At 44.6% G+C, this 13690-nt stretch overlaps 1 protein-coding gene across 2 annotated transcripts in view; it reads right to left on the bottom strand.

The window, feature by feature from the left end:
• Nucleotides 1-13690, bottom strand: part of GAB3 (GRB2 associated binding protein 3) — an 86284-nt gene that overhangs the window by 45257 nt on the left and 27337 nt on the right. For both annotated transcript variants that reach the window (XM_070784646.1, XM_070784645.1), the window contains exons 2-4: nucleotides 11714-12017; nucleotides 8543-8756; nucleotides 7498-7970 (exon numbers count right to left, since the gene is read on the bottom strand). In XM_070784646.1, coding sequence (XP_070640747.1) covers nucleotides 7498-7970; nucleotides 8543-8756; nucleotides 11714-12017 — 991 coding nt within the window. The remainder of the gene's footprint in view (nucleotides 1-7497; nucleotides 7971-8542; nucleotides 8757-11713; nucleotides 12018-13690) is intronic.

The raw sequence follows: 13690 nt of genomic DNA, 5'->3' as shown, positions 1-13690 counted from the left end.
ATAGAAACTCTCCAGGCCAGGAGGGAATGGCAGGACATACAGTGATGAAAGAAAATAACCTACAGCCAAGATTACTGTACCCAGCAAGGATCTCATTCAAATATGAAGGAGAAATCAAAAGCTTTACAGACAAGTGAAAGCTGAGAGAATTCAGCACCACCAAACCAGCTCTCCAACAAATGCTAAAGGCTCTTCTCTAGACAGGGAACACAGATAGGGTGTATAAACTCAAACCCAAAACAATAAAGCAAATGGCAATGGGATCATACTTATCAATAATTACCTTAAATGTAAATGGGTTGAATGCCCCAAACAAAAGACAAAGACTGGCTCAATGGATACAAAAACAAGACCCCTATATATGTTGTCTACAAGAGACCCACCTCAAAACAAGGTACACATACAGACTGAAAGTGAAAGCCTGGAAATAGATATTCCACGCAAATAGAGACAAAAAGAAAGCAGGAGTAGCAATACTCATATCAGATACAATAGACTTTAAAACAAAGGCTGTGAAAAGAGACAAAGAAGGACACTACATAATGATCAAAGGATCAATCCAAGAAGAAGATATAACAATTATAAATATATATGCACCCAACATAGGAGCACCACAATATGTAAGACAAATGCTAACAAGTATGAAAGAGGAAATTAACAATAACACAATAATAGTGGGAGACTTTAATACCCCACTCACACCTATGGATAGATCAACTAAACAGAAAATTAACAAGGAAACACAAACTTTAAATGATACAATAGACCAGTTAGACCTGATAGATATCTATAGGACATTTCACCGCAAAACAATGAATTTCACGGAACCTTCTCCAGGATAGATCACATCCTGGGCCATAAATCTAGCTTTGGTAAATTCAGAAAAATTGAAATCATTCCAAGCATCTTTTCTGACCACAATGCAGTAAGATTAGATCTCAATTACAGGAGAAAAACTATTAAAAATTGCAACATATGGAGGGTGAACAACACGCTGCTGAATAACCCACAAATCACAGAAGAAATCAAAAGAGAATCAAAATATGCACAGAAACAAATGAAAACGAAAACACAACAACCCAAAACCTGTGGGACACTGTAAAAGCAGTGCTAAGGGGAAGGTTCATAGCAATACAGGCATATCTCAAGAAACAAGAAAAACGTCAAATAAAGAACCTAACTCTACACCTAAAGCAACTAGAAAAGGAAGAAATGAAGAACCCCAGGGTTAGTAGAAGGAAAGAAATCTTAAAAATTAGAGCAGAAATAAATGCAAAAGAAACAAAATAGACCACAGCAAAAATCAACAAAGCCAAAAGCTGGTTCTTTGAGAGGATAAAAAAAATTGACAAACCATTAACCAAACTCAGCAAGAAACAAAGGAAGAAAAATCAAATCAATAAAATTAGAAATGAAAATGGAGAGATCACCACATACAACACAGAAATACAAAGGATCATAAGAGACTATTATCAGCAACTATATGCAAATAAAATGGACAACTTGGAAGCAATGGACAAATTCTTAGAAAAGTACAACTTTCCAAAACTGAACCAGGAAGAAATAGAAAATTAACAGACTCATCACAAGCATGGAAATTGAAGATGTAATCAGAAATCTTCCAGCAAACAAAAGCCCTGGTCCAGATGGAACACTGTGGAGATTCCTTAAAAAACTGGAAATAGAACTGCATATGACACAGCAATCCCACTGCTGGGCATACACACTGAGGAAACCAGAATTGAAAGAGTCACGTGTACCCCAATGTTCATCACAGCACTGTTTATAATAGCCAGGACATGGAAGCAACCTAGATGTCCATCAGCAGACAAATGGATAAGAAAGCTGTGGTACATATACACAATGGAGTATTACTCAGCCATTAAAAAGATTACATTTGAATCAGTTCTAATGAGGTGGATGAAACTGGAGCCTATTATACAGAGTGAAGTAAGCCAGAAAGAAAAACACCAATACAGTATACTAACGCATATATATGGAATTTAGAGAGATGGTAACAATAACCCGATATGCGAGACAGCATAATAGACATAGATGTATAGAACAGTCTTTTGGACTCTGTGGAGAGGGGGAGGGTGGGATGGTATGGGAGAATGGCATTGAAACATGTATATTATCATATGTGACACAAATCACCAGTCCAGGTTTGATGCATGATACAGGATGCTTGGGGCTGGTGCACTTGGATGACCCAGAGGGATGGGATGAGGAGGGATGTGGGAGGGAGAGTCAGGATGGGGAACAAGTGTACGCCCGGGTGGATTCATGTCGATGTATGGAAAAACCAATACAATATTGTAAAGTAATTAGCCTCCAATTTAAATAAATAAATAAAGAAGCAACAGTTAGAAAAGGACATGGAACAATGGATCAGTTCCAAAGTGAGAAAGGAGTAGTATGTCAAGGCTGTCACCCTGCTTATTTAACTTATATGCAGAGTACATCATGAGAAATGCCAGGCTGAATGAAGCACAAGCTGGAATCAAGATTGCTAGGAGAAATATCAATAATCTCAGATACGCAGATGACACCACTCTTATGGCGGAAGTGAAGAGGAACTAAAGAGCCTCTTGATGAAAGTGAAAAGAAGAGAGTGAAAAACCTGGCTTAAAACTCAATATTCAAAAAACTAAGATCGTGGAATCCAGTCTCATCACTTCATGGCAAATAGATGGGGAAACAATGGAAATATTTATTTTCTTGTGCTCCAAAATCGCTGCAGCCACGAAATTAAAAGACACTTGCTCCTTGGAAGAAAAGCTATGACAAACCTAGGTAGCATATTAAAAAGCAGAGACATTACTTTGCTAACAAAGGTCTGTATAGTCAAAACTATGGTTTTTCTAGTAGTCATGTGTGGATGTGAGACTTGGACCATAAAGAAAGCTGACTGCTGAAGAGTTGATGCTTTTGAACTGTGGTGTTGGAGAAGACTCATGAGAGTCCCTTGGACTGCAAGGAGATCAAACCAATCAATCCTAAAGGCAATCAACCCTGAATATTCCTTGGAAAGACTGAAGCTGAAGCTGAAGCTCCAATACTTTGGCCACCTGATGCGAAGAACCGACTCATCAGAAAAGACCCTGATACTGGGAAAGACTGAAGGCAGGAGAAGGGGATGACAGAGGATGAGATAGTTGGATGGCATCACCAACTTGATCGACATGAGTTTGAGCAAACTCTGGGAGATAGTGGAGGACAGGGAAGCCTGGCATGCTGCAGTCAATGGGATCACAAAGAGTCCGACACGACCGAGTGACTGAACTGAACTGGGGGATGGATATATGGGAGTTCATCATACCACAGTCTCCTACTTTTGTAAATGTGTGAAATTTCCAATAATACAGTTGTATTTTAAATCTTTTTAAGGGATCCGGGGTGGGGAAATTAAGAGAGTTAAAGATAGTTTATTTAGATTTTTTAAAGATAATTACTTTTTAGAAATTTATTTATTTTTATTAGAGGCTAATTACTTTACAATATTGTACTGGTTTCTAATATAACCTTTAAAGCCATAAACACAGTTCCTAGTGTGAAATATAAAAGATAGTGCATCATTCAAGTAAGAAAAATATGTACAGAAACTATAGTAAAATACTAGATAATGAAGTAGGGATCAAATAAACATGGAGATAAAGTGCTATGTACAGGATCTGAGAACCAGTCGGCCTAGTACAGGAGGTATAATTCATTACAGGGGTGTGTTGACAGATATGTATGTGTTCTCCACATTTGGAGGAGAGGAGGGGTTGTTTTCAAAATCACATGAAGATTTTGCACATTTACATATTCAGTCAGTTCAGTTCAGTTCAGTCACTCAGTCGTGTGTCCAACTCTTTGCGACCCCATGAATTGCAGCACGCCAGGCTTCCCTGTCCATCACCAACTCCTGGAATTCACCCAAACCCATGTCCATCGAGTCGGTGATGCCATCCAGCCATCTCATCCTCTGTCATCCCCTTCTCCTCCTGCCCTCAATCCCTCCCAGCATCAGAGTCTTTTCCAATGAGTCAACTCTTCACATGAGGTGGCCAAAGTATTGGAGTTTCAGTTTTTGCATGAGTCCTTCCAAGAACATCCAGGACTGATCTCCTTTAGAATGGACTGTTTGGAACTCCTTGCAGTCCAAGGGACTCTCAAGAGTCTTCTCCTACACCACAGTTCAAAAGCATCAATTCTTCAGCACTCAGCTTTCTTCACAGTCCAGCTCTCACATCCATACACGACTACTGGAAAAACCATAGCCTTCACTAGATGGACCTTTGTTGGCAAACTAACATCTCTGCTTTTGAGTATGCTATCTAGGTTGGTCATAACTTTCCTTCCAAGGAGTAAGCGTGTTTTAATTGCATGGCTGCAATCACCATCTGCAGTGATTTTGGAGCCCCCAAAAATAAAGCCTGACATTGTTTCCACTGTTTCCCCATCTATTACTCATGAAGTGAGGGGGCCAGATGCCATGATCTTCATTTTCTGAATGTTGAGCTTTAAGCCAACTTTTTCACTCTCCTCTTTCACTTTCATCAAGAGGATTTTGAGTTCCTTTTCACTTTCTGCCATAAGGGTGGTGTCATCTGCCTATCTCAGGTTATTGATATTTCTCCTGGCAATCTAGATTCCAGCTTGTGCTTCTTCCAGCCCAGTATTTCTCAAGATGTACTCTGCGTATAAGTTAAATAAGCAGGGTGACAATATACAGCCTTGTATATTGTGGCCCACTGGAGAAGGGAATGGCAAACAACTTCAGTATTCTTGCCTTGAAAACCCCATGAACAATATGAAAGGATACTGAAAGAGGAACTCCCCGGGTCGGTAGGTGCCCAATATGCTACTGGAGATCAGTGGAGAAATAACTCCAGAAAGAATGAAGGGATGGACCCAAAGCAAAAACAATACCCAGTTGTGGATGTGACTGGTGATAGAAGCAAGGTCCGATGCTGTAAAGAGCAATATTGCATAGGAACCTGGAATGTCAGGTCCATGAATCAAGGCAAATTGGAAGTAGTCAAACAGAAGATGGCAAGAGTGAATGTCGACATTCTAGGAATCAGCAAACTAAAATGGACTGGAATGGGTGAATTTAACTCAGATGACCATTATATCTACTACTGCAGGCAGGAATCCCTTAGAAGAAATGGAGTAGCCATCATGGTCAACAAAAGAGTCCTAAATGCAGTACTTGGATGCATTCTCAAAAATGACAGCATGATCTCTGTTCGTTTCCAAGGCAAACCATTCAATATCACAGTAATCCAAGTCTATGCCCCAACCAGTAACACTGAAGAAGCTGAAGTTGAATGGTTGTATGAAGACCTGCAAGACCTTTTAGAACTAACACCCAAAAAAGATGTCCTTTTCATTATAGGGGACTGGAATGCAAAAGTAGGAAGTCAAGAAACACCTGGGGTAACAGGCAAATTTGGCCTTGGAATATGGAATGAAGCAGGGCAAAGGCTAATATAGCTTTGCCAAGAGAACACACTGGTCATAGCAAACACCCTCTTCCAACAACACAAGAGAAGACTCTACACATGGACATCACCAGATGGTCAACACTGAAATCAGATTGATTATATTCTTTGCAGCCAAAGACGGAGAAGCTGTATACAGTCAGCAAAAACAAGACTGGGAGCTGAGTGTGGCTCAGATTTACATATTACATTTCCTCAAAGTAAAGATCAGATCAATGTACTGAATACAAGATTCCACATTACTTGAAGAAGACATTTGGGTTGACATAAACTGTTAGTCATAATGATTTCCTTATCCAGTCATGAAAATATTTAATAGGATAGATGTGACACAGAAAAATATTAAACACCTATTATGTGCTGGAACCAACAATGTGGTGGATACTCATTTCAACTGATTTTCAAAACAAACCTCCCAGTTAGCCAGACACTCTTCACTGAGAGCCGTGGTGGCTTCCTGTTCGACACTGTTTGGGAAGAACCAATGAGGTGGCTGAATCCCGAAATCCTCATGACATCAAGAAATTAAACCATGATGACTGAGAGAGCAAGAGGCAGAATGCAATAGAATGTGTGCTACACCCTTGAAAAAAAGGGTGCATCAGTCCCTACTGGAACCATGCCAACTGACCACTGACAACACAACTTCTGCTTGCATCATTTCACCAAGACTCATCACCTGAATAAGAGGGGAGATCCTTCAACAAACTCGGTGACCATGACACCAACCTGCCCAAGATGGGGTCTCTCAGTATGGCATTTCAGGCTCTGTTTGACGAGCACACCTTGGAACACAGTGACAATGAGAGCCAGCCTCAGGGAGGGTGACTTCCCTGGCCACCAAGGCGAGACGTGAATGTCTTTACCTTTATCTTTACCTTTTCTATAAGGTAATGATCTTTACCTTTCCAATAAGTTGCAGCAAAAGATCCACTTAAGTGCTTTCGTTTCCACTCTTCCTTCCAATAAAATAAGTTGGCTTAAGCTCCACCTTCAGAAAACTAAGATCACGGCATCTGGTCCCATCACTTCATGGCAAAGAGTTTTAGCCTCTGTTTACTTTCATGCAAAAGAACACAACATTTGGATGGAGGTACAGCAGGAGAGAAGGAGACAGAGAGTGTGCACAGAACCCCATGGGAATCAATAGATTTCCAGAAGAAGGCCAAAGGGGGCTCCAGGAGGGCATGGCAATGGACTGAGCTGAGATGGCTAGGTTAGCGTCACCTCAATGGTGATAGCTTGGCCAAAAGCACTTCAGCTTAGCTGGGGAGAAGTTGGAAAGAACACGTCAGGTGGCATGAAGGATGAGGCTGATGGAATTGTTGACAACTAGAAGACAAGATGGAGAAGGCAATGGCACCCCACTCCAGTACTCTTGCCTGGAAAATCCCATGGGCAGAGGAGCCTGGTAGGCTGCAGTCCATGGGGTCGCTGAGTCGGACACAACTCAGCGACTTCACTTTCACTTTTCACTTTCATGCATTGGAGAAGGAAATGGCAACCCACTCCAGTGCTCTTGCCTGGAGAATCCCAGGGACGGGGGAGCCTGGTGGGCTGCCGTCTATGGGGTCACACAGAGTCGGACACGACTGAAGTGACTTAGCAGCAGCAGCAGAAGACAAGAGCTCTGCTCTCCTCCCTCCGCAGAAGCCAAAGACACTACCTTCTGTACCAAGTGGTCCCTGAGTGGCTCCAAATGAACACCAGGAGCCTGGTCTCAGGAGGGGAGGCCATCACATGGGCAGGGGCATGGCTAGGGCACCAGGAATCTGAGTTTTTTCAGCATCTACAGGGACCAAGGATATCTTCCAGTCTGCAGACAGAGATGAGCAGGGGGACGCTGGGATTGGGGTGGGGGGTTTCCGGATGTGCACTTCCACCTAGGGCCTGACCCCGCTAGGACACCAGAATGGCCTGAGGAAAGGACGCTGACATGGAAACACAAAGCAAAGAGGAGCCGGCTGCTGTCAGTACCTGAAGTTTAGCATCATCCAGCACTTACCTTTCCAGGTCCTCATGTCGTCTAAACCAGAAAGGGAGATTCTTCTGGGCACCACAGTGCCTTCTGGCTTCTTGAGGCTACTGGGCCCTCTGCACAGGAACTGCTCCTTGTGCCACCATTCAGAGAGATGGCTCGGCTTAGGGGGGCGAGGAGGGGGTATGTTAGACATCACGTCTAGTTCTTTTACCCCATAGGGCAAGGAAGCTTGGTTTTGATCAAACCAAGAATTTAAGGAAGTTTCCCCCAGTGGTAAAGCAAAGTGGTCCCTGGATGGGCCATTGACATCTTTCATCCAGATCAGGGTGGCCTGGGGCCTCATGGAGGGGGCCTCCTGAGACCCGTTCCCAGGGTGTGAAGGGCAGGCCAGGCTCCCAGAGGGTGGCGGCTGTGGGCAGTCCACAAAGACGTCGTCAAAGGAAGCCTGCTCCAGTGAGCGCTCTGAGTTTGACCAGCTGTCACATCTGGTGGGGAGACTGAGGGAAGAAAAGCACAGACACTTGACTGAAAGGTCACAAGTCCCCACAGCGGCTGTTGGTACTGCTACACCTTTGGCAGAAGTTTGAAGGAGAAAGCCACCCACCCACCGCAAAGCCACGCTGTGGGGGAAAAAAGGCCATGCTGCCATCATGCCCCCTACTCTAATGTTGCCATTTTTTTTTTTAACTTTTATAGTGACATTCCCTCCACACCCCTCAGTGACAGCAACCCCTTGATGTAGGGGGGAAAAAAAAAAAAGGTTTGTTGATTTTTCTCATCATCTAAGTGGAAGATACAAATGAAAATGCAAGGTTAGAAATGAAAGCCACAACGCCAAAATGCCTGAGTCATTCTGTTTGGTGTACCACATGCTTCGGCCTTGATAGTGGTTGATAGGGATCTGGCCCTGCCCTGGCGGCAGCAGGAAGCGAGGGGAGCAGAGATACACCCACTAGAAGATGCTACAGCTAAACGGCCTGATTTGCAGCGAGGGCATGGCAGTCACAGAGGCTGCAAGAGGAAGCAGTGTGGGTTCTGCCAATGGAGGAGGCCGGGCGCAGAGGCATACCTGGCGTGGTGCAGTCTTCCCGTCTCGCAGTTGGATAGAATCAGATAATCAGGAAGCAAGAACAACTCTGACTCACTTCTGGTTTCCTCAGTGGCTACAGTACTAGTGCTCAGGTCATCTCTTGGCAGGGAGCAGACAGCAGAGTTGGTGAGAAGGGAGCTGGAGGGGGAGGGCTGTGCGGAGGAGGGGGCGCGACAGCCACTCTCCATGGAATCTGCAGGACAAATCGTTTCCCAGCAGAATGTTTAAGAATGGCTAGAACACAGTTTCTCAGATGGCATCTAAGAAGCCAAACAGAAGATGAAAATCACAGCTGGTGTTTGTACTGATGGAGAAGACCATTTCCCCAAGCTATAAACAACGTCTGGGGAAGAAGGCCAATGTTCCAAGAGTGAAGTGTTGAATCAACTAAGGGCAAAATAAAGCAATCATTCTTGGCCTAAAAATCTGCAGATAGTCTACACACAGCTTCTTCATGGCCCTCAGCCACAACTCTACATTCATCACTGTTTATTCACTCAACAAATATACACATATATATGCATAACAAATATATATACGTATACTTACATATGCATTTGGGCACATGTGCAGGCATGCAGATATAGACATATATGTCTACTTATGTCTATATAGATACTTTCTCTTACACCTACTATGTGCACGGGACTGTTCTAACTTGGCCAGCCAAGACAAAGACTCTGCCCCCATTGGCATTTACAGCCCACCAGAGGAGAGAGACAAGTAACACATAAAGAGCAGTGTGAATGATTGACCGCTAGTGATGTCTAAGGAAAAGGAATGAAAGAAATAAAGTGTTGTGATGGCTGGTAAAGCCCACATTCAGAAACTCCCAATGAAAAGCCTGCTTTTATTTCCCTTTTGAACCAAGTTAGCAGGAATTTAGGACTCCTGAGTCAGAGTGGCCCAGAACTGCCTGAATTCAAGTGCAGACTCTAATATCTAGCTGTCGTGACCTTGGGCAAGTTATCTGCTTGGTCCAAGTTTTCTTCTCTATAAAGTGGTTACGCTCAGAGTACCTCTGCCACACAGTTGGTCTGGGGATGAGAAGAGCTAATACACAAAAGCATTTAATGGAGTTACTGGCCAGGGTACACATGATGTGCTGCCTACCTATGGTTACCAGAGACAGAACCAAACACTCTATGTGAGAAGCCACAATACAGCCCCTTTAGGCTTGGTTCTGAGATGAAGAGGAATCAACCCCTACAGTTCAGTTCAGTTCAGTTCAGTCACTCAGTCATGTCCGACTCTTTGCAACCCCATAAACTGCAGCACGCCAGGCCTCCCTGTCCATCACCAACTCCCAGAGTTCATTCAAACTCATGTCCATCGAGTCTGTGATGCCATCCAGCCATCTCATCCTCTGTCGTCCCCTTTTCTTCCTGCCCCCAATCCCTCCCAGCATCAGAGTCTTTTCCAATGAGTCAACTCTTCACATGAGGTGGCCAAAGTACTGGAGTTTCAGCTTTAGCATCATTCCTTCCAAAGAACACCCAGGACTGATCTCCTTTAGAATGGACTGGTTGGATCTCCTTGCAGTCCAAGGGACTCTCAAGAGTCTTCTCCAACACCACAGTTCAAAAGCATCAATACTTCGGCACTCAGCTTTCTTCACAGTCCAACTTTCACATCCATACATGACTACTGGAAAAATCATAGCCTTCACTAGATGGCAAAGTAATGTCTCTGCTTTTGAATATGCTATCTAGGTTGGTCATAACTTTCCTTCCAGGGAGTAAGTGTCTTTTAATTTCATGGCTGCAATCACCATCTACAATGATTTTGGAGCCCCCCAAAATAAAGTCTGACACTGTTTCCACTGTTTCCCCATCTATTCCTCCTCCAAACAAAGGTGGGGGGAGGCTACAGGGAACAGAAGAGGTCATGGGGGATTTGCCCATCCTCCAACTTCAGGCCAGAACTTTCTGTTTCGTGCCTGGTGCCTTACTCCTTTGTGCTCCCCTTGGCATACTGGGAAACATGTTATGTATTTACGTTTTAGCATCACTGCCAAATGAGGAAACAGAAGTCACATACGACATGAAACACAAATATGCATCTAATTGCACCGAAGGTAGGGACTAGGCATGAAGAGTGAGCAGCAAGGCTCTGCTGGGTTGCACAGTGTCTTGACAAATTCAGTGCAACTTTGTAAAGAAACTCTGTTGCAGCAAGGGCAACAGACTGCCATCATTTCATTTCCTCTTACTCGAGTGCTCTCAAAGTTCAACGGTGTAACTGCGTAGCTTCACCTAGTAAGCTTGCCTGCGTCGTGAAAAGAAAAGGACTTCGTTGGCAGGAAGCACACACAGCCTCACGTCTGTCTAGAGAGGGATGCAACTCTGACTCTTCTGCGCCACCTAGTGTTAGAATGTGGTTATTTCCGTGGAAGACGATAAAGCACCCAGTTAAGGAGGGAAAGGGTGAAGCAACTGTATGCCATGGGATTTAAGGGTAAGGTTGGCCTGCTAGGCTAAGAGGCTAAAAAAAAAACGAAGACTCGAAGTCTGTAGTTTGAGGATCAAGGCATGGTGCCAGGGGCTCAATAGCAACATCCACGAAGGGAAGTTAATTGTAACCTTAAGTGCATTATAGCCAGTATATTACATAGAAACGGCAATGTGCGTGTGTGCGTGTAAAAGAGAGAGCAAGAGTGGCAGACAAAGAGCCACATGGGTCATTTGCTCCCAGTGCCCCAAAATGGTTCAGAGCAAACTTAGAACTCATTTCCGTTGCAGAGACCTTGAGCCACTTGGACATAAGCGGAAACCTTCCCTGAGTATGACAGGCAGCCTACTTCTGTCTTTCTAAAATTTAGCATTGAACAACACAATAGGCAACAGAAAATCTGGAGTTCCTAGAATTTTTTTAAAGACAGCAATATTTGATATTTCTAGAAAAACCAGCAGCAGTAGTGTGGGAAAAATCAGAGCTGTACAGAACGTCCCCACCCACATTGTGCTTTCTCTGCCTGCGTGTCCTGATGATGGCAAAGCCACCGGGCGGCTTTGAAGGGACCAAAGTGGCTCCTCATGCTCTGTGGGCAGTGCCCGGGCTTGGCCACCCAGTTCCCTTATCCCCCTGGCACACTTGGGGCCAACACCTTTGCCTCAGCCCCCCGACTCCCCACCCTGAGTGGGCTCTTACCTCCTCTGTCCTCCAGGTGGCCGAGGTTGCAGACCTGACTGATGCTGTGCACCCACACCTGCATCTCTTCCTCCGTCTTGGCCACCAGATAGAACGTGCGAGACGTGGTCTTGACAATGAACACGAAGTGGTTCTGGAATTCCTTGCGAACGAAGCCCGGGCCCGCATGCTTCCAGACGGCGCATTCGCTAAGGTCGATGGTGCGGATGGGCTTGCTGGCACGCTGGCTGCGGTAGTACTCCAGCACGTCGCGGTCGCCACTCAGCCGGCCCCGCCGTAGCACGAACCAGCGCCGGCGCCAGGCCTGTGGGAGAGGCAAGTGGACATTGGCCCCCGTGATAGGAAGCCCCGGAGCGCACTCGGCCTCTTCCACTTTTCCCGTTGGCTATCGCGGTGGGGGGTAGCCATGGGAGTCACGCCGCCAGGTCGAGTAGAAATATGCACTCATCACAAAGGCATGCAACACAAATTTACGGGCACCCTGCTTTAAAAAAAATTTAGGGACTTCCCTGGTGGTCCAGTGGATAAGACTCCGAGTTCCCAATGTAGGGGACCCAAGTTTGATCCCTACTCTGGGAAATGGATCCCACAAGCCACAACTAAGTGTTCTCATCCCACAACTAAGACCCAGCACAGCCAAATAAAAAAAAAAAAAAGAAAACTCTAATAGTGAAGGGCAGGAAGGAAGCTTTCTTACCCCTATATACCTCAATCCAGTGCGACCTAACCTAGTCGTTGAACTTGTAGAGGATTGCTCAACAAGAAAGGGAAAATCATACACATTGGTGAGGAGAGCAGATTATCATTAGTTTAAGTTAATGATTGTCTAAATTATACCAATGGACGTGAACTCGAGGGAGGGTGCAAGGATCAGAAAATGTGAAGTAAAAGAAAATCAGTACTGTGAAGTAGAGAGATGGGTAGTGCCAGCAATTCTTTACAGATTTTTTTTCTTTCTTTTTTCTTTTAATTGGAGGCTAATTACTTTACAATATTGTATTGGTTTTGCCATACATCAACATGAATCTGCCACGGATGTACACGTGTTCCCAATCCTGAACCCCCCTCCCACCTCCCTCCCCACACCATCCCTCTGGGTCATCCCAGTGCACCAGGCCCAAACATCCTGCATCCTGCACCAAACCTGGACTGGTGATTCGTTTCCCACATGATATTATACATGTTTCAATGCCATTCTCCCAAGTCATCTCCCCCACCTCCCTCTCCCACAGAGTCCAAAAGACTGCTCTGTACATCTGTGTCTCTTTTGCTGTCTTGCATACAGGGTTATCATTACCATCTTTCTAAATTCCATATATATGCATTAGTATACTGTATTAGTGTTTTTCTTTCTGGCTTACTTCACTCTGTATAATTGGCTCCAGTTTCATCCACCTCATTAGAACTGATTCAAATGTATTCTTTTTAATGGCTGAGTAATACTCCATTGTGTATATGTGCCACAGCTTTCTTATCCATTCATCTTCTGATGGACATCTAGGTTGCTTCCATGTCCTGGCTATTATAAACAGTGCTGCGATGAACATTGGGGTACACGTGTCTCTTTCAATTCTGGTTTCCTCAGTGTGTATGCCCAGCAGTGGAATTTCTGGGTCGTATGGCAGTTCTATTTCCAGTTTTTTAAGGAATCTCCACACTTATCATAAAGCGGGAGACACTTCTGCAACCACCACCTAGGTCAGTATTCCTCCATCAAGGAACTGAGATGCCCTCGGGGACATCTGAAGATAGCCCTGTGCTGCCAGTCAAGAAGGCTGGGGGCATGGAGGGTGCACACTGTCTGGCCTAAAGCGATCCTCTGTGCCCTCCTGAGAAACACCATAATAGGAATGAACTTCCCTTAATGCTATAGGAATCTGGGAAACAGCCAAATCTTGAGGTCAGATGATTAGGCAAAGTTGAGTCCAGGCTCAAAAAAGAAAAGAAACCAGAGCTGAAATAGGACAGGCTGCTCCA

This window comes from Bos indicus, chromosome X (assembly GCF_029378745.1).
Source record: "Bos indicus isolate NIAB-ARS_2022 breed Sahiwal x Tharparkar chromosome X, NIAB-ARS_B.indTharparkar_mat_pri_1.0, whole genome shotgun sequence".
Lineage (NCBI taxonomy): Eukaryota > Metazoa > Chordata > Mammalia > Artiodactyla > Bovidae > Bos > Bos indicus.
This window is presented reverse-complemented; position numbering and strand designations above follow the sequence as displayed.